At 46.5% G+C, this 26,956-nt stretch overlaps 1 protein-coding gene across 2 annotated transcripts in view; it reads left to right on the top strand.

The window, feature by feature from the left end:
• Positions 1 to 25,454, top strand: part of NTN4 (netrin 4) — a 50,997-nt gene extending 25,543 nt beyond the window's left edge. For both annotated transcript variants that reach the window (XM_064451167.1, XM_064451178.1), the window contains exons 4-10: positions 8,189 to 8,315; positions 9,596 to 9,784; positions 15,987 to 16,203; positions 16,919 to 17,031; positions 18,201 to 18,269; positions 20,067 to 20,237; positions 23,712 to 25,454. In XM_064451167.1, coding sequence (XP_064307237.1) covers positions 8,189 to 8,315; positions 9,596 to 9,784; positions 15,987 to 16,203; positions 16,919 to 17,031; positions 18,201 to 18,269; positions 20,067 to 20,237; positions 23,712 to 23,848 — 1,023 coding nt within the window. In that variant the 3' untranslated portion in view covers positions 23,849 to 25,454. The remainder of the gene's footprint in view (positions 1 to 8,188; positions 8,316 to 9,595; positions 9,785 to 15,986; positions 16,204 to 16,918; positions 17,032 to 18,200; positions 18,270 to 20,066; positions 20,238 to 23,711) is intronic.
• Positions 25,455 to 26,956: the final 1,502 nt, after the last annotated feature.

Raw genomic sequence — 26,956 nt, 5'->3', positions numbered from 1 at the left:
GGGGAATTCTGAGTATACAGGTGGGTCTCCTGCTCCAGGGGAGTGTACTTCTCCACGAGCTGCACGGGCAGCCTATGGAGAGCACCTGGCTGCCTTCCAGCAACAGCAAGGGCTGCTTCTCGTAAGTACTATAATCCTGACTGTTACTTGTTATACACTTGCATACAACAGACAGCTGTCAGGGTGATACAGATACACTTTCTTCTCTTCCCCTCTCCTCCCAAATTTATGCAAAGCATCACTACCCAAACCTCATCAACAGCAGCCCAATGCATGCCCAGGAAAAAATGTGCATGGACAAACGCACCTCATATCATCTATGCAAAGCAGTTGGATCAGTTTGTGAGCTGCATTACATGGCAAAACACCCATGCGAATAGAGAGATGGATTCACAGACACAGGAGATCCCTCCTGACCTTCAGTGGCTGTGAGAAGACTTTTTTTGGCTGATCTGTGGCACAGGAGCTTCTCACCCCTTGCCAGTACCTCTGTGCATGGAGCCATTGCAGTGCATGCTTGGCCCCTTACCAGCTAAAGCATTCCCATGGCCTGCTTGCAACTGTGGCAAGGGTCGTGAAAGAGGAGACAAGCCTGGATATAAGTAGGATCTTGCAATATAGGACTCTGAAGTGGGGAAAGCAAACCCAGAGATACCTCACCTGGCCTGCGCAGCTCTGTCTCAAGGTGAGGGCAGGAGTTCATCTATCTCAGAGACTCCTTGACCCTCCCTGACTGCAGAATCCTGCAACAGCTAAGTGGTTTTCACAGTTGGCCTGAGTTATCAGCCTTAGAGGGCTGTGTCCTTGCTGGGGCTTCCTGCTTGTACCTCTATGAGATGAGATCCTATTATCAACTGACAACTTCATTATCTCATTGATAATCCAACATTTTGAAATATCTAATGTTTCCCGCTCTGTCCTTCCTTTCCTCTCCTGCACTCCCACTAGTGCAGCCCTAGTTACACATCTTTCACCCGCACTGAACTGAGTGAAAGCAGATGAAGCGGTCTGGTTTTGTTCATCCTCTTGTTCTCTTTTTCCCTCAATGACAGCTTTAATAACATGATACAGCAGCTGTCTTTGCTCTGAAGAAAGGAAGTGGGAAACTAAAACTTAGGGATGCAGAAGAAGACATGTGCCCAAAGCAGTTTGTCATAGTGCTGCTGCCATACCGAAATGGTACTGCTACAATTATGCTTATATGCTTCTTTAGTAGTCCAAGGTGCTGCATCAGTGTGTCAAGGACTTTTCCAGGAACTGGGCTTTATTTTCTAGGCTGAACAGACAAACCAGTTCAGAAACCTGATCAGTGAATGCATCTGAACTTGATTTCTGGCAGCTGCCTGACAATTAGGCACCAAACCCCACATATACCTCACCTAATTTTAGGCATGTGTCTGATGTACCCAAGTTAGCCAGCTGATCTCCCCAGGCTCCTTCCACAGTTATGAAGGGGTGGAGGGATACAATATGGTTGGGATCCTGGGTAGACTGAGTTACCATGCTAAGGCACTTCTGTATAGTCGGGCAGCATGAATATTCCTCCCCCTTCCCACATGGCCAACCCAGTGGCTGTTATAAATTGTTATCATGCTACTGACATCAAAAGATGCTGAAGGTCTTCTTCAGCAGCACTGACAGAAGCCCATTGTACACAGAATTTAAAAAAACCTACCAGACAGCCCCCACACCCTGGACAACAAGCTTTGTATTCTTTCACAAGAACGAGATAGGATATGAGAATTTTCTCATGCATAAATTTGGTTGTCTGGTGCTTTGGGAAAGAATACCTCCCCGTGTGCTGACAGCAGCCAGTAAGCAGCGGTTCTAAAATTGGCACAGTGGCTCAAGCACAACACAGTTTAAAAAGCTATCGTTAAAGGCTCGATGTGAATGCTGTGATTTTCCTTTAGACTGATATCAAGCCCATTTTCCATGAAAATAATAAAAAAAAAGAAAATACAATTTTAGCAGTTCCAAGAAATAAACTCTATTAAAAGCAGTTGCCCCTCCCAGCTATTCAGCCTATTTAGACCATCAGGTCTTTACAACATTGATTTTCTTTTAGTGTGTGTTTGTGTTGGACTCTATATAGTGGGTAGTTCTTGCAATATAAATCAATTCATAACAGGTGACTGAAAGCATTTTTCTCTCGACACAGCATTTCTTTGTCACTGCCCAACATTTTGGAACATGATAAATAGGGGCGAAAGTATTTTATAAAATTTGACTAAAGAAAAAAAACCCATGTATTTGCAATCTGAAAGGAAGTGCTGGAAGGTTATAATTCAGCAACAAAAGACTCTGGAAGGAAGCATGCCCTAGCAACTGTCTTTTTATAGAGAAATCAGTCGCTCGTTTATCTTACAGCAGTCAACTTTTGTAACACTGTTTGCATTGTGCCCTCTAATGACTGACGTTGCGACGGGGCTGTCGAGCTAAGAAGGGAAACAGTGTGAAAGTGAACTGGGATGTAAAAACCCCATGACAAAATGAAAAATGGCATGAGAAGGCTTTTGCTGCTTAAATGAGTCAAGAGCCGTGTGAATGCTTAAAGCAGTGAGACGTACTGGGAATTGTGTTTGTGTACTTAGCAATGCTCCAGAATGACCCAAGTGAGTACGCCTTACAGTTAAATGTAAATTGAGATGAATAAAAAGGGAGGAAAAAATGTCTCTTTCCCTTGTCGGCGTGTAGGGCTTACATTCTGCCTTCAGAAAGGTGCTGAGGTGGCAGAGAAATCCCCGAGGCTGGGTACATCATTTCGCTGCTCTACTTTGGGTTCCAGCAGAGCTGCCAGGCTGGTTTCTCAGCCACGGCTCCCAGATGCTTCCCAGCACAACAGGGAATTTACAGGGCATCACAGTCTTGCATCTGGCCCTCCTATGGCTCTTATGTGCATTAATTTCACCTGGTGTAGACAGTCTGTTGGCTGTTTTTCACCTGCCGCCACTTCTCCTTTCCTTCTGTTACCGCTCCTTCTTGTCCTTCTGTCCTCTTATTTTCAGCTGTCACGGTATTTCTTTATAACTAAAAAAAAATACCTGTCTGCCTGAGGGCTGCAAGAACGGGCTTGCTAATATTCACCTTCTTTTGTTGTTTCCGACACATGAAAATCTTTTCTGCCATGTTGGAATTATGTAGAAGAAAAAGATATTTTCTTGAATGGGATAAAATTAGGATGGAGAGATGTTTGAAGCAGAACTGTTTTGGGGGGTAATCATTAGAATGCTATTGAAAAATAATTAATACATGAGCCTGAGGCAAGTTTTCTGAAGCACTTAGGTCCAACTTTCATTAAATTTCTGGAAAAAAGGAATAGGGAATAAAAGGTATTAACTAAACAGTTGCACTGAGAAACAACTTATAAAAAAGCCCGTTTCCCTTGCCTCGCTCAGTTGAGATGGGCCATTTAGCTGTTTAGCTTGTTCATTAACAGGTCTGCACCCTTTTCTGGCTGAGAGGGGTCAAGGCCACCGTGGGATGAGGGGGCACCTCACAGAGGCAGGGTTTTCTCGGGGTCCAGCCTGTTTGAGTAGCGGCACAGTAAAGGCTCGGCACCACAGGAGTCGGGAACGCAGCTGTCTTTTCCAAAGCTTGCTCCCAAAGACCAGAGCCTGAGCAGCTGCATCTGATGCAGAAGCAGGACCAACCAGGCCATCACATCCTGTGCCCCCATGGGCACCCAGACACGATTCCCGCCAAGATTATGAGTCCCTTGCCCCATGGCAAGCAGGGGCACATGGTTTTGCAAAGAGCACATGGTAGGCTAGGCCACTGAATGTCCATCCCTGCCCACGCTGAGCTGAGCATCTCCTGCAGAGGAGGTGCAGGATCCACAGCTGGATCTGGACTTGGAAGGGAGCGTCTGATGAAGATACTAACGCAAGTGGTTGTAATAACCCCTGGAGGAAAGGAGAATGCAAAGCAGCACCCTTGCAATAAAGACTGGGAATGCGTGGCTCCTCCTGACCCAAGCTGTGGCAGCACCCACTGGGTGCTCAGCACTGGCCCCAGGAGCAGGTTTCCAGCCCTGCCGAGTCGGCTGGGGAGCCTGCAACTACAGGCCTCTGTGCTGGCCTTGCACTTGCCATCATGCAGAAGTCAGGATCACACTATTCAGTTATTGTTTAATCTTTTCAGCCAGACCACTCGTTTCTTTCCCTCCTGGATGCATTGTACATTTACAAGCAATCAATACAAGGAACATTATGCCCCGCTCTACCTCAGGGGCTCTGTAAACAACAACTGGCTTGATTTGCTTGATTCAATATTGTTTTTTGAGTTTTACAAAACTCTTCCTTTAGAGGTCACATACAGATTAAGAAGTTTGGCCAACAGCTATTCAGTAGTTTACTTATTAGTTCTGCATGCCAAATTAACAGCTGCACGTCACAGCCTTGGGATACCCATCCTCTTCTGGTTTATTTTCGTGCACCTCCTGCTATTCTGGCAACACGGCATGCTCTATTATACAGTACTTGGGCTTTCAGAAAATGTAGGCTCTTATGCCTTGGGACTGTGAATGCTCCTCAGCAGGGAGTTTTGCCTTGCTCTCTGCTGGTGTCTTAAGATGCTTAATCCTTTGAGGGTTTCTTAGGTGCTGCTAAGTTCCAGAGCCATATATTATTAATGTTGGGCAGCTGCTGGCTGATTGATTAAGTCCCCACTGATTCTTTGTGTGGCTTTGGCAAGGGGGGAGCTGAATTTGAGGGGTGAGGATGAAGGCTATGGGCACAGGCAGGAGGAGCGCACATCGCTGCAGTAATCCCAAGAGTCCCCATGTCTAAGACAAACCCCTGTTTGCAATTCTTCTCCCACATCCTTCTTACTTTGGCTCCGTGATCGCCAAAGCACCAAGGGACCACCTGGTTTTGACCGTGGCACTCTCTGGCTGCCTCAGGTCACCTTCCCCTCCTGATCACCCACATCCTGGGTCTGGTGGATCCCTCTACCCTAACAACTGGGACAGTCTGGTGAGGAACAAGCCAAAGGGTTTCTCTGGCCACAAATGTGATTCAGGCTGCTGCAGCCTCTTTAGCAATAACCATTCGATGGCCAAAGGGCTTACGGGAAATGGCAATATGGTATCAAAGAGTTAGAGCTCCACCAAAACCACCAAAAGATGACGACACAACTACGAAGTTTAACGAATTTCTGTTTCCATGTGTGTGGATTCTTCTAGTGTGTAAAGTGACTCTGTAACATTGGTTTGTATGTAGACTTTGCCTAAAAAATGTAGAAGAGAGAAAGAAATTTTATTGCAGAGTGTTGATTTAGGAAAGTGAGGCATCTTAGAGTTTGAAGAACATTTTGTAGGTGGTAGCAAAAATGAAAATATGAAAACACAAGGCACACTTTGAGAGCTAAATACTCCCTCTGCAAATTTATTTTTTCTTTTCTATATTTGCTTCTCATTCTTCTCAAACATTAGCACACATTTAAGCATATATCAGTATGATAAGCCAGACACCAACTGATATCTGCAATGAGGCCAAAATAGCACAGAAAGTGATGTTATCTTACTATTTGTGCTTTAGCTTAGAGGTTTGCACATTCTGTGGGACTCTGTCTGTATCTGTCCATTGCTTACACAGTCCAGTTGCTGTACTGTACTTTGCTTATTTCTGCTTTGATGATCCAGACATTTTAATAAGGCAGGAAAGAATCACTTGAAAAGTTTTTGAAAGATTTTGCATTGCTGCTGAAAAATCTTTTAAGGACTTTCAAGGTCAGTTTTGAAGTTTTATCTGTCCCGGTTACATCTGACTCCTGTAAGACAGCAGCTGAAATCTATTCATTAAAAATAAATAAATCAGAAAGTCATCATTAGCCAGGAGTGTGTGTGGTGCATGTGTGTGCACCTATGTAACAAGCAGGAGCTGTTTACAACATGTTCAAGGTCCTCTTCTGTTTTGTTTACTGTTCAGGTTTTTCACAGGAACCTTTTGCATGGCAGGTCTCGGCAACAAGTCATACAGTTAGGAACAGCACACTTGTAAAAGCACAAGTTAAACAGAGTGGAAGGCAGCATTTTCCAGTAGCTGTTAAAGCCATGCCCCAGCTCTGAGCCCCCCGACCACCCTGTGTTGCTCCCAATGCCGAAAGCAGTCAGTGGGCTGGTGCCCAACTGTGCTGGTTTTATGACCTACCTGTGGCATGAGCACGGGGCGATGCTGGCAGGGCAGGCTGAGGTCTCCGGTTCGTTACTGAGCAGCAGGAGAAGCTGAACCGTGCTCAGTTTATTGCCTTCCTTTCTCTACCACTGGTGAAGGAAGGGGCACCAGGGTGGTGAGGCTCTGCTCAGCTCATGTTTCAACAAATGCAGGACATTGATCGTGCCTTGAGCCTGCCCAGGTATCAGACATCTGGAGAGACTTGCTGCTGAAATGCTGTTAGTAAAGCTGTATTTAAAAGCAAAACTTCAAGCAGAGTAAAGTTGCAAGCACAGACAGCCACAGAAATAGCTATGGTAGCCTGCCACGCTCCACAGCAGAAGGCAGGGCCGTCAGCCTTGCCGGCAGAGCCATGCTGCTTCAGAACTTGATTTCATTGTCTCTAGGGGATGCTGGGCTGCTCTTGCCCTCTGGCTACATCCTGTTTTCTTTGCGTTTGCCAACAGCATGAGTAATGCCAGTGGCTGACAGGGCAGCTGGCACCCAGCGTGCTACGCTGGCTTTTCATCTCTAATTACACCCCTACTTTAGGCTGTCTAGCTGTTAAATTACCTATCTGTCATGAAGATATCCAAGTATAGACACTCACAGTCTTTGTGCTGTCCCTGGTTCTTCCTCTGTGGGGTAAAAACACTGCCTGAGATGAGTAGATATCTATGCTTTGGGGGGTTGAATTTCTTTTTTTCTCATACTTTTTGATGTTGTTGATGGCTGGGCACACAGAGCTGAGTGCTGAGTTTGTGAGTGCTATTCCAGCAGTACTGCAAAGGTGTATTTGTGTTTGGGAGGGAGAAAAAGAGAAAGGTTTTACAGTGTGTCCCAAGGATGCTTTGGATCTTGGTTTTTTTTTAATCTCTCCTGGAAATTCATAGAATCATAGAATCATATAATTATTAAGGTTGGAAAAGAGGTCTAGGATCATCAAGTCCAACCGCCAACCCAACACCACCATGCCTCCTAAACCATGCCCTGAAGTGCCACATCTACACAGGTGGTGACTCCACCAGCTTTCTGGGCAGCCTGTTCCGATGCATGACCACTCTTTCAGTAAAGAAATTTTTCCTAATATCCAATCTAAGCCTCCCCTGATGCAGCTTGAGGCCATTTCATCTCGTTCTATTGCTAATAATTTGAGAGAAGAGACCGACACCCACCTCACTACAATGCCCTTTCAGGTAGTTGTAGAGAGCAATAAGGTCTCCCCTCAGCCTCCTCTTCTCCAGGCTAAACAACCCCAGTTCCACAACCTCTTGTCACAAGACTTGCTCTCCAGACCCTTCACCAGCTTCATTGCCCTTCTCTGGACATGCTCCAGAAACTCAATGTCCTTGCAGTGAGGGGCCCAAAACTGAACACAGTATTTGAGGTGTGGCCTCACCAGGGCCCAGTACAGGGGCACGATCACTTCCCTACTCCTGCTGGCCACACTATTCCTGATACAAGCCAGGATGCTGTTGGCCTTCTTGGCCACCTGGGCACACTGCTGGCTCATGTTCAGCCGGCTGTCAACCAACACGCCCAGGTCCTTCTCCGCCAGGCAGCTTTCCAGCCATTCTTCCCCAAGCCTGTAGCGTTGCGTGGTGTTGTTGTGACCAAAGTGCAAGACCCAGCGCTTGGCCTTGTTAAAGCTCATATAGTTGACCTCAGCCTATCAATCCAGCCTGTCCAGATCCCTCTGCACAGCCTTCCTAGCCTCAAGCAGATCAACACTCCTGCCCCATTCATGCTGCAGTTGGAAACTCTCTGCTAAAGATCCTTTTAGCTCTCAAAAAAAAAGGTGTGATTATACAGTACTATAACATGCAGCTCTGCAAATAGTAATCTAATCGAAAATGTAACTGCAGAATATTTGTCTGGTTGAAGATACCAAGACAGACATATTGCTAGCCCTCTTTCTAGTCTATATAATAGCATCTAGCTGGTGCGGTATCTCCTCTACCTGGGCATTGCTCGTGCCCCAGAGACACTTTGGGTTTTTCTGTGGGTGATCCTTGATCTCTTTCCCCTACTAGGTCCATGGGAAATGCATGTGCAAGCACAACACAGCAGGCTCCCACTGCCAGCACTGTGCCCCACTCTACAATGACCAGCCTTGGCAGGCTGCTGATGGCAAAACTGGAGCCCCCAGAGAGTGTCAGTGTAAGTAACCAGCTGGAAACAGCATCTCCAGAGCCTGTGCTGGAGCAAAATATTTCCTCTTTGCGCACTTTTCTCCTTTGTTTCCAAGAGGCGGTGGATACTGGGGCGATGGGCAGGTGTTTGCTCAGCAAGTGTGGAGCCAATGCCACGCTCCTGCCCAGTGCCCACCACATGTTTGTATGGTGGGGACGGCCCTGTTCGCAAAGCTCCTCGCTTGGAAATCCTCATGAGACCATGGTATCTGGTGGTGTAGCCTTTCTGTGGGACTCAAGTGCATCCATCGCCTTGAGATGAGGTCTTCAGTTGCAGGCAGACTGCGGCCTGCCAGGGCTGCCAGCATTGACCCCTCCATGGGCACTGCTGATAAATGTTTGCGGGAGGTATGGCCTTCTGCTGCTGGACGTGGTCTCTGCTCACCTCCCGGACACTGGGGGCAGGAGGAGCTGCAGGTTGTGGGGACGTTCGAGGACTGCTTCTGTGGTGCCTGGGAGAGATGCCTGGGATGAGTGCAGGCTGCAGGGGACCGCAGAGGTCACGAGGTGATCTGCTTCCATAACAGCAGCAGCTTAGCCAGCAGGGCGCTGAGAATTAACCACACCATGCTGGGAAGGTTTGAAGGCATGCTAAGCACCATCCTGCTGTGACTACCATGCTATCAACACTTAAGCTAGTATCAGCCTGCCGATGTGGGCTGTGGTCACACCTTGCTGCAGTGTGGGTGTTCCCCAAGGGAGTCACAGTGAGCCCCTATTTCCACCAGCAGTATTTGATATGCAGGGGTTGGAACAGACCTCACTTAGCCCCTGACTTCAGGCATGTGGGCATCCAGACTTCCTCCACTGCCAGCACAGGGAAAGAGAGATGTTCACCCTCTCTCACACACTTCCCCTCCACCTGCCTTTTCACTCCATCACCTGCAGGAGCATCCTGCATGGCAGATACTGTATGGAGCACTGCTGATTTCTAAAACAAGGAGGGAAGGATTCAGCCCCAGCAGGACCAGTGAATGTGGGAGGTCTCCCTGCAGCAGCCTGACCATGTTGCTGCCCTTGTACCAGAAATAAGACTTAAAGAAAGTATTATTTTCCTAAATGTCTCCTCTAAAGGCTGAGAAGTGCGGATGAAAATGTGATGATACTTCATGCACTTGCATGAATAATGGCTTCATAGGTCAAGTCTCCCATTCCAAAATGCGTTTTGGGGTTTTGTGTCTCTTTTCTATATATCAATATCTTTCATGACCTTAATGAGACTTTCTGTTCCCTTTGGCTTTGTCTCAGCATGCAAGTGTAATGGGCATGCTGACACTTGTCATTTTGACATGGATGCGTGGCTGGCGTCGGGAAATCGCAGCGGTGGTGTCTGCGACAACTGTCAGCACAACACAGAAGGGCAGCACTGCCAGCGCTGCAAGCCGGGCTTCTACCGGAACCTCAGGAAGCCCTTCTCTGCCCCGGATGCCTGCAAACGTAAGTCAGTGACCTTTTACTAGTAAAAATGCTTCTGTTAAGTGGGAGGGTGTCAAAGGAAAGGTGAGATCTTCCTGTTCCTCCTTGGAGCAATCTTCTTGCTTCAGTGAGGGTCAGGGATTTCTTTCAATTCCATTACTGATGCTGTTTGCAAAAAGCAATGGTGCATTTTGCAGGGCGAAAGCCTGCAGGTGCTGTTGATAAATCTATCCCAAGGATCCCAGTAGCTTGGGCACAGGGGAAGAGAGATGATTCAGGGACTTTCTCCTGCTATTTTTGGAGAGCAAAAGCTGCATCTTGTTTGCATGTTCTCCTTGTTTGGTGATTGTCACAACCCCAGAAGAGGGGTGCCTCAGCCAACAGGGGTACAGCTGATAAATAGCATCGCCCACCAGCACATGTTCACAGCAGCAGCAGGTGGGTCTGAAGGGAAAGACAGGAACATAAGTTAAGTGATATTCCAGAAGGCGTGACACTGAGGAGGCCAGGCCAAAGGCAATGACTTAGACATATGTGAAATTAAATATTTCCCAAGCAAAAGCAGTGATCCAAAAGCCATACTCCCCAGGGACCACTGTGAGGATGGTGACTCACCGTGGGGGACTCCGGATCCCCAAACTGCACTAAGCACATTACACTAGTCAGCTAAATATAGGGCACAGGCATGCCCTCTGCTCTGTACCTACAGCCACCCACTGCCTTCACAATATTTCTCCTCACTGACCCAAATCTGGATGAGAACCTTCATGGGAAGCAGAAAAAGATCTGACTGAGACCCTGCTTGTGTCATTTGAGGGGAGACTGAGCTCATCTCCCACCTCCAAAGGAGAAGTGCCTGCATTTAAAGGAAGAGAAACCCTTCTGGGGTGGGGAGCTGCACTGTGGGCTGGGAGGGTGTGTGCAGTTTCACTTTTGTCTGGAGGGTCCGGTGGGGATTGTCCACTTTTGTCCCTCTCCCTCGCTGCGCATCATCCTCATGAGACTCCCTGTGGCCCCACCGTCCTGTCGCAGAAGTCCTCCTCTTCCCCTTTCACTCGTTGCAAGGAGGAGCAGTAACAGCTGAACCGCCTGTGTTACAGCCCTGATTCCTTTTACAAAAACAGAATTGACCACAGTGCTCCATTACTTGTGTAAATAATTATTTCACTGCTGTAGTATGTACACAAATTTGGCTTTTTAGACCATGAATTTAATAACTTTTAAAAGTTCTTTACCTACTTGTGTACATTGAAGTCCCAAGTCTTGTCGTCTTAAACATCACATGCTTTCCCTCCATAATTATTGCCAGAACTTATTCAATTAACTTTTGTTTTAGAGTCTCATTAGCAAAAACACAGGTTTAAATCTTGCACTTAGAGCCAAAGCAGGGGCTTGAGGCTTTTTTCCTAATTCTCATGGATTGATCCGTGCTGATTAAGAAAAAAACCAACTGGATTAGTTGACTCCTGCTAGATAACGCAGGATGAAGGACTGAAATAAATTCTCTATGGGACCCTGAAGCTCCAAAATGTGCTTTTACTGCAGCTGTGCTACCTTCACTGGGATTGTAATTCCTGATGCTCTTTACGTGCCCGTTCTCGTCACAGAAAGCGCACACTTTTCTGAGGCCATTGAAGCCAAGTCAGGCTTTGGCACTGATTTGAGTGTGGTCTTCTGGACACGTAAAAATAATGCCCTTCACCTTGGAGGTGGTAGGAGTGGCTGCCGTCTCCTGCGATGTCTCATGCAGCCCATCAAGGAGATGGAGTTTCACAGGGGACCTATTGTAGGGTTTTCCTGGTTTTCTTTGCAAAACCAGATGGAAACAGAAGTCTCAGGATGTATCACTGCAAAACGGCCACAACCCAAAGGGAAGGCTGCCAACAGTGTGCATGTGCCTGTGTGCAAGTTAGATCAGCACTAATGAAGTCAGGCATTACATCACATCATTAGCTATATGTTAGCCAAATCCCAGGAGACTTGATTAAAAAGTTTCTACCAGCCCTTCTGGGCAGGAGGAAGCTGTGGCGATGAGATGATTAATGGGTATTTTTGTTGATGTAATGGCAGACACAAATGCCGATGCTCGGTCCTCTCAGCTTTCGGCATTCATCTCTAAATCACTGGCCTGTGGCATTCCACTTTCCCCCCCACCCCATATCCCACCCCCCAACCACACCCCCCCGCAGAAAAGTGTGCCTGACATAAAGACTATAAATTTGTTTCCGATACTCTTCAATGCAACAATCTAGCCTCTTTATGGGTCACTATGTATTCATGAACTCTGGTATTTAAAGGTGAAAGGTAACATATTTGACAAGAACTGTAAGATAGCCTTGAGTACAGTGCAGAAAAAGTCTACATTTATTTACCTTCTGCATTAGGTACATCTACTCTGTTGCTCTTTTTTTTTTTTTTCGGTATTTATGAATTACAGAGCATAAAGTACTCAAGTATCTCAGGGAGACAATGTTCCCCAGCATAAACTGGCTTCCACAAAAATGTAGGGATTATCTGAATGCTTTCCTTTCAGAGACCCTATTGACACAAGCACACAGATTATTTCTCTCTGGGCTTTTCAAACCCTCACAAATGCTCTCCTCCCTAAGACCCCTTTACCCTTTCCCTTCTGGTCTCCTGCTGCCAGGGCAGCTCCCTGCACATGGGGACCTGGCGTCTCATGGGGGAGCCCAGCAGCTTGCAGGGCCATAGCAAATGACTAATGACTGTTAAATTAAATTATATAAGACCAATTACAGCCTATGCCTGGCACATTTCCAAGGACCATGCCATGGTCTGCAATAACAAGGGACGTACGTGGTACCCTGTTATTCTTCCCAAGAAGGCCACGGTGTTGCCTGCTTGCTTCTGGCTGAAGGCACCATTATTGCTCAACCATGGGATAGCATTGAAAATTTTAAAATACCAAGGTCAAAGTAAATAAAGGAGTTGTTAAGCCATAATCTTTAAGGATACTTTAAAGATTCTTGTAGGCAAAGAGTGTATCTAATATTTGCTCAGCAGTAGGTGTGTACCCGATAAAACGAGATGTTCTGCCACTTAAAAGAGCAATCTGATGACTCTTTCCCCTCGCCATACCTATCGGCCCTTTTCTTTACATCCCTCATGAATTTTTAAGCCGCAGCTACAGTATAATTGCAGACAATAAATTGGGTTTTATAATTGCTGAGTTTATTTTTGCTTTTCAACTGTAGGTTTTTGAGGGTAAATATTTGTCATTTCCAAAGATTAGCTGGCAGCTGAAGAAACCACAAAAGTATCGCCAATCCAGGGCAGAGAAATCCAGCTCCACTGGGGTCCCGCTCACTGGGTTTTGATCCCAATCAGCACACGCAACGCTGGGACATGTGGCTGTTAATTCATACATGTATGGAAGTCACATACAAAATATAGCAGTGTAGTACAGGGTGGTAAATTGGCGTTTTAACGATGCAGCTTACAAATCAAAAAGAAAGCAAAAAGATCAAGCTTGTGGAAGGTTTCTTTTGGCCCCAGGCTAGTGGTGCCCAGCCAGCCCTTCTTTCACTGGAGCTCCCTTGGCTGTGTAAACCCCCAGCCTCCCTCCCTGGTGGGGTGGCCATGGCACATGATATAGATACTGTCCTGAAGCCTTGCACTGAGCGTCTCATGCTCTGTGCCTGTGCATCTGCCATGAAATGCCATCCAACACTGTCTGTAGCTGCTTTATCTGCTGCTCGGCTGTTCCGCTCATCTTCCTGGAGGTGGGTCTCCAACTACTTGTGTACAGTGAGGTGCAGATTGGGTGGAAGGAGGAAAACAAGGTCTAAAACCAACACAAGGTGCAGCAGCCCATGAGGGAGCAGTAGCTGCAACTGCCAGGTGTTGTATAATCAGTCCTGCAGTCCCTTTCTTCCTGTCATTGCCATAGTATGGAAGCACTTGGTCCTATTTTCATGCATTTCTTTCTAAGTTGGTACAACGTGCTCACATTTGAGCTCTAGTCTTATTTCTGTGCTTGGTGTGTAGTGATGGTCTGCACTTGATGTCTCAGCACATTCCCACTGCAGCACATCACAAATGTTGTAAATTTACCACCCAAAGCATCCAGATTAATGCCACTTAGTGTCATCTTGGACATCCGCCTAAGATGCAAGATCAGAAAACTTCCATTTGCCGGCCACCAGTGGAAAGCAGGTTGGCCTCTTGGTAGCTTATAGGGGAGCAGCCAGGAAGGATGGGGTCCATGGAGGTGGGTGTGCAGCCCTTGTAGAAATGACCAACCTTTACAACACATGTCTTTGCAGCTTCTATTCAAAAGTATAGTCAACTACATTCTCATTTTTAATTGCTATTTTAATTGCCTGTGAACTTGCCGCTCTATTTTTCTTAACAGCCTTTGTAAATGTAATACTCTTGCCTCACCGTGGTGTTGCCACTGCCATTAAATTTCCCATTATGAAAAAACTTGTGCGAAAGCATTGTCTAAAACATAAAAAACTCCAACCCCAATAGGGTTGGGTATAAACCTCAGCTGAAACCTGACCAAAACAGGACCAAATCTCTGCCTGAGCAGTGGGTTTAGCTCACTGACTGCAGGAGAATAGAAGAGCTTTAAGTGCTTGATATTTCCCCTGAAGGGGCTGAGGAATGCCAGAAATACCCACCACATCCAGTAGGAAAAGAGAGCATTTGGCTACATGTGTCAGGTGTAAAACACTTCACAGACTTCAGGAGAAAGGTATGCAAGTCTCAGTGAGCGCTGTTGAAAACTATGCTATTAAAGGTACCAGAGTTCACTGCCTGCAGCTAGTTATGCAGTTTGTGGAGAGGTTTCTAATCTTTTAATTTTATATAATTATATTTGTTTGGGAATGGAGAGGGTGGGGAAAATTTAGGGATTACTTTGGCAAAGATTTTGGAATTGTAGTCACCTCTAAGTTAGCTGCCAATATTAATCTATCCGTTAATATTTTGAAACGACACTCCAGGTATGTTGAATCCCTGAAACCACAAAAATGTTGTCAGAGCAAAGTTAAATATATCTGTGCAGCAATAAGTATTTTAAGAGAAAGAAAGGTTGTGGTGCATGCAGTGGCTTTTTTTGCTTTATTGCCTTCACAGTTGTAAAATAAAAATATTCATATTAGAATTTGAAGCAAATTTTTCCTCCAAATGAAATTTTCTCAGGAAATCCAATTTTTATGTAAATGGAGTTTTAGACAAAAGTCTTTCGGCAGGAAATTTTTTGCCATAATGCTCAAGGCTGACCATAACACATCCTGGTCAGAGAACCAAACTCAGGAGGGCCCAGGTCACCCAGTAGCTGGTCCTGCAGGGCACCACGTTGCCTGCTGGCCAGGCCAATGGTCAGAGGTTTGGCTCACTCTTTTGATAACTGTATTTCTGATCTTTGAAAAGATTAACATATTTGGTGGAGAAAAGACTCTAATCTTTCAACAGACACAAATTACATTTATGCGAAAGAAAAATCCTAAGAATTAGGCAAAGAAAACTTCACACCACCTAATTTAGGGCAGCCTTTCTGATTTGTGAGAATGGCCATTTCTCCCAGTGTGTCCCAGTACGCTTCCAGTGCATCATTCTGCTGCAAGGGGCTGTGGGGGAGGGAAGAAGAGCATCTGGCATTTCTGACATGCACTCTGCAAACCCCTGTCCCAGAGTATATGCAAAAGCATATCTCTAAGCCATTGATGTCCTCATTCTTTTTTTTTAATGTTTTGAAATTATGCTTTAAAAGAAAATCAGACAGAGGGCTACTTTTTGCTCAGCCTCCACTAATTAAAATGATCATTCTGAGGGGTTTTTTTAACCTCCTGGATGCAAGACAGTTGTTATTACTTTAGAAGGCAATTATGCTCTGATTCATTTTTGCAATAAAGCACCCGCAGCTGCTTAAACATCACTGCGAGCCAGGCACATCCCTGGGTACTTGGCTGGACTAGAGTCCAGATGCTATAAGGAAAGTAATAAAGGCCTGTTTGGCAAAACATAACACGAAACCAGGGTAGGTTGACTAATTAAGATACCTCACAAAAGTTGAAGTCATAAAGTTTCTAAAGGGAGATTCTGGACAGATTTATATGGGCAAGAAGGAAAAAAATCCCAGAAACATCATTGTCCCCAGGCCGAGCAGCAGTTTCGCAGGCATCTCCTGCGCCTTTGTCCCGCAGAGTTTTTGCATTCACAGACGCTCTCTCTTCCCTGATGGTGTCCCCCACAGCCTGCTCCTGCCACCCCCTGGGATCGGCCATGCTCCCTCTGGGCCCCCGCACCTTCTGCGACCCCAGCACCGGCGACTGCCCCTGCAAGCCTGGCGTGGCGGGGCCCCGCTGCGACCACTGCCTCCCTGGCTATTGGGGCTTTGGTGCCTACGGCTGCCGCCCCTGCGACTGCGCCCGCAGCTGTGACCCCCACACTGGTGACTGCCACAGCAGCAGGTGAGTTGGGGGTCCCGGCCACCCACCCCCCCCAGCCTCAGCAATCTCCCTGCAGTCTGCACCCCAGGGAAGGCACTGCTCCAACACAATTTATGCATGGCACACAGTCTGAAAAATATCCATGATATAAAATATTTGGGTTTGGTATGGTCAGGAATTGGGAATGGAGTGGGAGCTGAGTCTGCATTTCACCTGGGTGCCTGGCACACCATGGGCAGGGCACTGGCAAGGTTGGATTATTGGCTCTCGGTGCTGGTGTTAATGCATGGGGCATTCTCCACAGCCTTCACCATTGCTTCCTCTCCATGAACAAAATGTGAGCCTCGCGGTGATCTGAGTGAGAGGAAATCAAAGGGTTAATATCGTTCAGGTGCAACTCAGCTTGCATTGATTGCGCTGGACTTAGAGTCAGGTCTGACTTGTAGAAGACAGCACATTTTAATAATAGCCCACTCTTCAGATCTTACATATTGCTTTTTTTTTTACCACATTGGGGATATTTATAGCATATAAATCCCTATAACACATTTTAAACCCAAAATGGATTCATGACCCACTGTGACAACACTCAACCTGTTCACTTTGCAAAATTGGCCCTTGCATTTAACACCACCAAGTCATGCAGTCACGTTGCACCCAGAGGACAGGTTGGTAGTGGCCCTGCTTTTCACCAGCTCCAGGAGGAAGGCTAACCATCTCCCTTTCTCCCTAACAGCTCAGATGTGACCTGGCACCACGAAGCACCTCCTTTCCAGGTGGTGCTTAATGAGAGTGAGCCTGCCTGGGGCTGGGAGGACGAACAGGGCTTCTCGGCGCTCCGGCACTCTGGTAGGACGGTGGCTTCACGCATGTTTCCTTGTCCCATCCCTCCTGCCAGCAGCCAGCGCAGATAGAGTCCTCTGCACTGGCTTGTAGCTAGTGCCCTGGGAGTTGCAGGAGGGGATGGACATTACCCCATATATGTCCTGTGTGACCACCTCCTTCCCCTCCATGAGCTGGAGGGGCTTTACTGCTTGTCCCATAAACATGAGGATGTGCAGACCCTTTAGGCAGATGCTCCATGCTGAAAGCCTGCACCCAGTATTTAGCTGTTGGTAAGGCAAGAGTTGCCTCCCTGAATTTGCAGCCCCAGCTCTGAATTTCAAGGCTGAACGCTCTCTCTACTTTGTCCATCATGTTTTAAATGTGTCTTTGTATCCACTAGAACGACTACATGTTGGACAAACCAGCAACATTCATTAGAGGATGGGTTTTGCCACTTTATAACCAGGGAATTGGAAATTTCCAAATAAGAATTTATTTCCCTGATGGCCACAGTTTTGGCACCAGCTGCAGCTTACGATGCAATTCAAAATTGCCTAACATTTCAGCTATGGTTTCAGCTGGAAAAGTTATTTCCCCCCCAGTCTGGAGGAGGCGGGTGCTGCGAGAGGTTGCGGTGAGGCAGTTTGTCCCCACGGCACAATGTCAAGCCATCCTCCCTTGCAATCGTTGTATGCAAGCAGGCAAGCGTCATTTCCTCCATTTTCAGAAGGCAGCATGATAAAATCTCAAAGATACAATAATTGAGTTAATTGAGGGGAAAGCTCCATCATTCGTCTGGGCAACTTCATTTTAAACATAAATAAGTATATCATGTTATTCTTTGTTCTAAGATCACGGAAGTCATTAATCTGCCTTAACCTCTGCAACATTTCCTTTTAAATTTTGTCTGGTACATTATGGTGTGGAAAATACCGCAGGGAAAGACATGCGTGTTATTTGCATCCCGAGGCAAAATAATAAGGCCTTTGTTTCCCTTCTCTTCAAATTGTAAACAAGGAATAATTGCCCTTGGACTAAGATTGTGTATTCAGCCTGGATCTGAAAACAGGGCTTTTTTTGCACGGGGGGTTGTGGACCATGTGGAAACCTCTGGCAGGCCCCAGTTTCTGCCCACAAGGGCTCCCAAGTTTTAAGTACAATCCGCGGCTGTTTGCTTCCTTCTCTTTCCCCAGGTAAATGCGAATGTAAAGAGCAAGTTCTAGGGAGTCCCAAGGTCTTCTGCGGGATGAAATACACCTATGGTGAGTTTCGGGTGAGGTGGCAGTCATGTAAACGGAGGTGCTGCGAGGCGGTGCAAGGGTATAAAGCATGAGAGATGCTGCTGTGCACATCGCTCTGTCCCTGAAAACCCATGGGGTACTTAGTCTGGGGGCAGATCTTTGACCTTTCCATACCATGGTGCTAAGTCAAGGTGGGTCACGCATCTTGCTCTGTTACCCACCTTTCTTGCTACCAAAATACGCCAGTGCCAAAATCACTGGAGGACAAGAGCTGGAAGAGGTTGTCTAGGTCGGAGCAGACTGGAAAGCACTGTTGCCAAAAAGGGGTCACTAAAACTCTGTCTGTAGACCAGGTGTCCCAAGAACAGTCTAGAAATCACTAAATCTGAATTACACTGAATGTAAGGAGGGACAGTGATCACCACACAAGCCACTATATAGAGAAGATGGCTCTGGCAGCTACTGTGAGCTTCCCCCTGTCAACAAAGCTCAGCTGTTGCAATGGGGTGATATATATTGTCTGTGTGTCTGTTGGATTTAAATGAATGAGAGGAGGCACATTGTTTCCCAAGACCTTTCCGGTGTGTGCCAGTGAACCGCCTCCTTCATACCACAGCAGAGCAAGGAATGTTCTGTGTAGCACTCCCTTCCTTCACAGTCTTCACAGGGGTCTCCTGCACCTGTTTCGTCTCACACCGAAGTTGAAAATGCACAGAGAGATAACCCCTACCTCTGCAGGCTGCGGAGCAACCCACAAAGTGGAGTTCAAGGGGCCGCCAGTTGTTGAAATGTAGCACTGGCTTAGCGATATTAGGAAAAAATCTGATTCTGTTTTGCTTTGCTCCTGGCCGCGATAGTGCCCGTGTTTAATCTTGCAAAAGATAAGAAAAGAAAAAAAAAAAAGTCACAAAACCCCCAAGTTAATAAATCTTATCTAAAGTGCACTCAGGCTTCCCACCCTTTCATCGCTCAGCATGCAAAGGTGTCAGCTAAACTGGAGAGACAGATGAAGTATGGTGCTCATCACAAGCTTCACGAGGCCATGCTGTAGGAGGAGAGGTTTTGCTGAGCTTCCTAATGTGCAGCACTGAATAAAGCACCACCATACGGTGATACCTACCAGTGTAGGCATCAGCATAGTTGGGAGGAAGCTCACATGTGGGACCCAAGCCCTGAGCCTCCACCTCAGAGGGGCTCAGCAGGTGGGATACTAGGCAGCAGTGGGGTGCTTGTGGGTATCTGTGAGCTCAAAATACTCCACGACTTACCTCAGTCCTCACCAACATCTCAGTCTCTACCACTGCATTTGGATTTGGCAATTCTGCAAAGCAGGAGGACCAGCAGCAGGAGTGCTCACCAGGGTAGGCTGGGAGCAGCCCCTCATGCTCTTGCCTGCTGCCTGGCCTACCAGGGCTGAGGCTGGTAAAGTCTCCAGGTCCATCCCTAAAAGTAAGGATTTCCACTTGATTTCCAAAAGCACTAAGGAAGCCAAAGTCTTTGCTGAGCTCTGGGAGAAAATGGGACCCTCACAGGTTTTGAAAATCAGGCCACTGGACATCTCCCACAGCCTGCGTGGCAGGTCCAGGGGTCATGGCCAAACCAGCCAGCAGCATTCCTGCCCACGGGAATGGGGATGTATGTGCTCCCTGAGTGGCTTTGCTGACCCCAGGCTCCACAGCAAGGAGCATCGGACTAACTCCACTGTAATGAATTGTCCTCACTGCTTCACCCAGACACCTGCATTAGACCAAATAAAAAAAAAAAGAGAGTACTGTAAACAGTTTATATATTCCTGGTTTTGAATTCGTGTCTTCGCAGTGATCAAGGCAAAGGTCTTGTCAGCACATGACAAAGGCTCCCATGCAGAAGTCAATGTGAAGATCAAGAAAGTCTTGAAATCTACAAAGCTGAAGATCCTCCGGGGCAAGAGGATGCTCTACCCTGAATCCTGGACTAACAGAGGCTGCACTTGTCCCATCCTCAATCCTGGTAGGTTTGACGCCCTGAGCAGTTTACCCCCACCACGTTTACAGAGATTTCATTCCCATCCCTCTGTCCCTTCATGCCAATGAGCTGAGATTGCAGCCCAATGTTCATTAAATTATTGGCTGTTACATCATTTGGATTCCAACAGCAATGTCCATCAGATTTGAATTTTGTAGAGAAAAACTTTATTCATTCTATAGTCTTTCAAACACACATTTATCTTTATGAAGCATAGTAACAGTCTTAGAGCTTTACCAGTCTCAGTCTGTTCCCAGAGGGAGGGAGGTACATACCACGCCATGACTACATGACATACATTTTCAAAACTAATGCTAATTTGAATCCATAAAAACACGTTTAAATCTAATTTGAGTCATGACATTGTACTGAAGTTCTAATCTAAACTCAGGGGAAGATGGCTCCTTGGAAGTAACACTAATTTGCATCTACAAGATTTGGAAGAGATTCTCTTATGCAGTGAGAGGGCAGCTTTGGCTTCACAGGTTTTTCCTCATCCTCTTTCACTGAAATGGAGGATAACCAGTGGTGGTTAAACCTGTCCATGTAGTCTCTGGTACGGACGAGGAGATGCAGACTTAGGGTTTCCTTCAATAGAGCAAAACTAAGCTCCAGCTGACACACCTTTCTTTACAACTCTGAGATAAACCAACAGTTACCAACTAATTCAGAGAAAGGTGGGTTTTTTTCCCATAACACGCACACATCACTTGGAAATCCCTGATCAAAATGTCAACTTCAGTGCTGAGATGTCGCTTACATGTGTAGCACTAGGAACTTCCTTTGGCGGGGAAAGGGCTCTCTGCAAAGCTGGATCACACAGAAAGGTTATTCATTGATGAGGTGTTTGCAGTCTTCTTTCATCTCCACCAGAGTGACCGTCTTTAGCTTTGAAGGCAAGCTGCTGTGATAGCACAGCTGTAGTCAGGAAGTTTTGTCAGGTGCAAGGGTCAGATGAATCAGCAGCGTTAGGCAGAACTCTGCTATTTAAGCACAGTAAGACTTTGGATATTGGTAAAACCCCATAAATCTGTAATTAAATAGATACAAGTGTTTTATTTTTACATATGCTATGCAAACACAAGCAAGAAAGCTTTAATATGAACATGGAGGAATGACACAGAAGCTGCCAGACACTGATCATGCAGGGCAGTCCCACACCTGACTTTTCAACTCCACTAACTTCAGAGGAGCTTCACTGATTTTCCCCAGCAGAGGAAAAGACAGCATTAATCACAGAATCGATGAAGATGGCTTGGACATCAGCAGAAGGGTGGAGGTACAATTGCCTTTAGGGACAATCCAGGCATCTGACACATTGGGTGTTACCCCTTGCAAGCTCTCATGATTACACTGCAAAGCTTGGTGTTTTCTTGAAATGCAGCTGCCAGAGTCCCATGAATATATAAATTAATCTCAGCTTTCATGTTGGAAAGAAGTTGTGAAGTTTGGTCCTAACAAGAAACTTGAAAACATCAACAGAGTGCATTTTTAAGATTCAACCATTTCAAAGTGGGAAAAAAAGGATCCCAAATATTTTTTAAAATTTCATTATTTTCTTTAGCTACCACATTCATTTCTGGATGGTCAGCAATACTATATTAGCAGATTTATCCCTCTCTCAGAAAAAGAGCTTATGACCTCTGAATGAATAAACCAACAACAGCTGGATAAAAAGCCAAGCTCACATAAAACAATTTCCTGACATATAGCTATGATGGAAGCTCCAAGCATTTATCAAATCTGCATGGGCCATTTGCAGATGATAAATGTGCTTAAGTTCCTACAAGAGGATATTCACTACCCTTGCACACCTACCCCTGTGCACACACCCACAGAGGCAGGTTGGACTTCTGGGGGGACACTGAGATGAAAGGTTTAAAAGTCTCAGCTGAACGCAAGGGAAAGGGAGCCCTGCTTCTCCTTGGCTCTTCCAACCACAGACACAAATAAGAAGAGAGCTGCCTGCCAGCAACGCAGGGCAAAACTCACAGCCTGAAGAGCTGGCTTGCAGCATCTCAGTCGTTTGATTCATTTTTACACTTCTGTAACATCTGGTTGAAAATCTAGAAATCCCTACTGGATCAGCAACTACAGCAATATTTGCTTGCTCTCTGAGGGTGCATGCCACTTTTCTGTTTCAGGGGAGGTAGATTTAGGAGCCCTTGAAGAGTGATGTTTATAACAGTAGGCTTGACATGGCCAAAATGAATGTCTTGCAAAGGGTGATACTGCCATACACATATCCTGTGTTTACTTGGCAGAAGAGATAATGTGTGTGCCCAAAAACTCAGATACAGTAGATAACAAATTGTATTGAATTAAAGAAAAACATGCTTGACCTTTAACTAGGGGACACTCTCCCTTTATTCCGAACTACAAAATGAAAAACCAAGAAGACATGAGCAGACCCCCCGCTGTGGCCAGGGCAGAGCAGGGCGGCCGAGAGCACTGAGGGAGACCCATCTCTCCCAAGCTAGTTTGTACCTCCATGTGGTGCTCCCCAGACCAGTGCAAGGAAGAGGATGTATGGGGAGGGGTCTCATGCTTGCTGTACCCCACGTGTGCTGCAGCAGGATGCTGGCCCTGGCAGGGAGCTCCTCCTGCCACAGGAGGAATTATCCTCCTGGTTATCCTGGTTTATGGCACGTTTGTGACCCATTTAGGCTGTTGGGATCTGTGGCAGTGTTTCTTTAGCTAATTCAGCTTAGCAGTTATTGCCTGGCTCCAAGCGCTCTTTGAGTTGTGCCCCGAAAGCCAGGAATGGACCTGGATGCCTGGGGCAACCTGTGCAGCGGGACGCTATGGGGCTGCCCTTCCGCCCTTTCTGGCACCTTCTGAACACCAGAGAGGGCTTTGCCACATGCTGCTCTAAAACATCTGGGAGAGGCAGAAGTTAATGCAGCTACTTTCAGTGTGGCTTCCACCCCTCTCAGGCTCTTCTAGGGTGTTTGTGCTGGCAAATCTAGTATCGCTTCTCGGCAGGGTCTAGCGTGCCGTTGCCTGCAACAGGGCACCGCCATTTGGAGCAAGACACCAGCACTGGGCCATCCTGTGCTGTCACTGCTGGGATGTGCTGAACTGACCGATCTCCAGGCCCACGAATATTCAGGGAGGGGTGAGGTACGTGGCTGCCAAATGAAGGTGGTAGCAGTTCCGAAATGAGGTACGAAAGCTTGTAGTTCAGCTATCAGAATTCAGCTTCCATTTATATTCTGAAGTTAACAAAATCGAAGTTTGTATACTGCATCTCACCAACATAAGCGCCACAGGGGTCATTTTTCCATAGATATAGATAGAGGTATAGATACACAGATATATGAGAGAATCAATATGTATAAGTATTTCTTCATATAAGTGCATTTTGCATGGGATTAGATATCCAGGCTGACTTTGCAGTGTCAATAGGCCTTTTAAGCATAGTGCTGTGCAGTCCCTGACCACTTTGCTGGTTTGCAGGCTTGGAATACCTCGTGGCAGGACACGAGGATGTCCGAACTGGCAGACTCATTGTCAACATGAAAAGTTTTGTCCATCAGTGGAAGTCAGCTCTCGGAAGAAAGGTCCTGGAGATTTTGAAAAGAGACTGCAACTAGAGGTGCACAACTGCCTAGTGCATTTCTTTATGCATCAAATGCAACAGCCTTCACAGAGAGAAGACCTCTAGGATGAAAACTGGAATGTAAGAAAATAGTGCCAAAACATGTAGCGAGGCATTCAGAGTTGTAGGCGCTGTCTAATTTAACCCTTCCCGGCCAATGTTCATTCACTCGCCTGTAGCTTCCTTGCCAGGGGCTCGCCTGAGCCCAGCTCATCGTTATGTTGAGGGAAACAAAAGGAAGGGCGGACGCTTGTCTCGCTCCAGTGCAATGTTGGAGCAACTCCTATGAAGCCACTGATCACCCCGGACTAAACTGCCACCCTAGAGAGGGAAAGCGTGCCCACGAGCTAGAGGTGAAAAGCAAAACACAGCTGCTGGTGCAGATCCTGGGTGACTTCCAGAGGCTCCCAGAGGATGCTGTGGGGAAGGTGATGGCTGCAGAGGCAGGCAGGCACTGACAGCAGCATGGCAGCGATGACCGCTCTTTAGAAACACCCCCTCAGGTTAGGACACAGCACCTGTCAAAGAGAATCGGGCACCAGGTGCTTTTAACCTGGTGGACCCACGGAAGGTTTCGGGGAGCTACATTCTCTGCCAGTGCTGGTGAGGATGGAGCTGCTGGAGTGAACCGAATCCCTCTGCCTTGGCACAAGCGTGGCACAAGGCAGAGGCCAGCTCTCTACCCACCGCATGCCCACAGAGAAGAGCCGGCTCTGGAGGGTGCAGTGTCTCTGAGCTTTTGCCCTTGAAGTGTTAAAAAACAAACTAGTGTAAATATTTCATTGTATAAAGCACTTTACTACCTGCCTCTTCACGGTGCGGGAAGTCTAATTGTGTTGGGAGAGAAGAGCTTGAAGGTGGCACATGAAAAAAGCTCCCTGAAACAGAAGCACTCCTGAAGACCCTCCCAGTTGGACGGTGTTAACGGTATAAAGGGAACGGCCAGCCTGGCACTGGCCACTCAGAGTATCTGAGGATACAATCTGAAAGATAAAGTATTTGCACTGAAGTCTCAGCTTCAGACCAGCACTTGGACCCCGTGGGCAGGACTCCAGCAAGACTTCGCAAGCAGCGTGAGAAGAAGAGACTTTGAGACAAAAAATGCAATTGCCAGAAGAGAAAAACTCTGCCTGCAGGAAAAGGAGTGGATGTGGAGAATGAAAAGGACTCACATTTGCATATCACAACCCAGCGATTCATGGTGGGCCTGGAGTTTATTTTAATTTTATGTTAGTATTTAAAACTGAACTTTTTCTTTTTCTGTGTTACTGTTTGCAATATATACGGCCATTATACTTCCTCATTAACACCAGTATGGAATATAGCACAGTTTACTACAGTTTTCAGCACTAAAATATATCTTTTCTGATAAGCATCTTTAAACCACATTGCATAGAGTATTTTGTTCATAAGTATGAGGGGAAAGAGAATGAAGACATGCAACACCAGAAAAGTCACGAGTCTACCAATCTGCTTTACGTATGTATTTTTCTTTCAAGGTCCCGTCCTGTGGACTCACAAAAAAAAAATGATACTATTTTGGTAATTTGTTTTTGTATCTCATGTATGTAATATAATAAATATAATATGATTTCAACATCTTAATCTCGTGTTACTGCTTATGCCACTGGCAAAGTAGTCTTTGTGCCAGCACTAGAGAGCACAGTGAAGATGGAGCTGGATAGGAAGAAGCTGCCATGGGGGATATTTTCCTCTCTGGAACATAATATTCACCATATGGTAAAAAGCCAGGTAGCATGGATGGCTCACAGAAATCCCATTTCAACTCTATTTTGGGAGGCTTATAAGCTTTTCTCATAAGAAGGGGAATTGTACCTAAATATTTTCAAAGCCGGCCAGTTACTGCATCCACACAGGCCTGGTGGCTGAGATGCAGAGAAGTTACCCATAAAGCAAGCCAGCAATGGCAGAAATCAGGCTCACTCCCTACATTTGAAACTGTAAAGGAAAAAAAAAAGGCTGTGGGAAATGAGTGTTGTGGCAAAAGGTCTATAAAAACACAGCAGAGTGAAGTCAAGCATCAGAAATGAGCAGCCAGGGGGTCGAGGCATAGCACAACATGGGCAGCACCTCCCCAGGTGGGCAGTTAATCAGTGACCACACTGCAGCAGCACCCATCTCGCTGGTGGCTGGAGGAGAGGGCAGGGAAAGACGACTCCTGTGGCGACACTTGGAGACTAAGCGCCTCCAGTATCTCCATTTTGATTAAAACTTTGCAGTTTTACCTGCTTGACATATTTTTAGCTTAATTTTATTTTAGTGTAATTAAAACTGCATTTGCAATGGCTAGTTGGTTAATGTGGCATCATGAAAGCCGGAGGGTGTGAGTGGAGAGGCCCACAGTCCCAGCCAGCTTGAGCACTGCAGGGAACTGGGATGGCTCCAGCAGTGGCAGACACTGCTTATGGAACCTTGTCTGACCCCAGCCCTAGCCTTGGGTCTGGTCATTGATGGTCTTATGAAGGAAAAGGATTAACTTCCACAGGACAAATCTGCCCATGAAAGATTTCTGTAAGGGGATTTTGGCTGGAAGGAGAAATGTCCCTTTACCGTGAGCGGGCAAGCTGCATATCCCTCCATCCATATGAGGTCACCTCACAGTGACAAGATGGCCAGCCAAGCCCTTCTCAGAGAGAAAAGCTTGTTTGGACAGTAAATCTTTGCAATTGAGTGAGTTCATGGAAGCAGCCTGCCTGGTTTTTCTGTTTAATCCCATCTGTTACATGTATAAGAATAAGATATCTTTCCCTACCCACCTGAAGAGTAGATTTACTGCTTGACAACTCCAGGAGTAGCAATGCTTTGACCAGTCGTGCTGTGTGACAAAAATCAGCAGCAGGAAAACCAACCCAGTCATAATCAGAGTTGGCAGCAGCATCCATGAAAGGGTGTTTTCTTCCAGAAATACCCCTCTGGCCTCACATACAAGAGTTTCTGATGGAGGCAAGGCTGGCAACTTCACCAGAGGCCAAGCTGCCCCTCTCTGGACCCTGTTGCTCTGGCATGAGGAAAGCAGAGGCGGGTGCCGGGTTTTTGGGGACCAAAGTGGTGGCAGCAGCACCAGGAGCTGCAGCAGCTCTGC

This window comes from Phalacrocorax carbo, chromosome 1 (genome assembly GCF_963921805.1).
Source record: "Phalacrocorax carbo chromosome 1, bPhaCar2.1, whole genome shotgun sequence".
Lineage (NCBI taxonomy): Eukaryota > Metazoa > Chordata > Aves > Suliformes > Phalacrocoracidae > Phalacrocorax > Phalacrocorax carbo.
The sequence above is the reverse complement of the archived record's forward strand: the minus strand, read 5'-3'. Positions and strand labels throughout refer to the sequence as shown.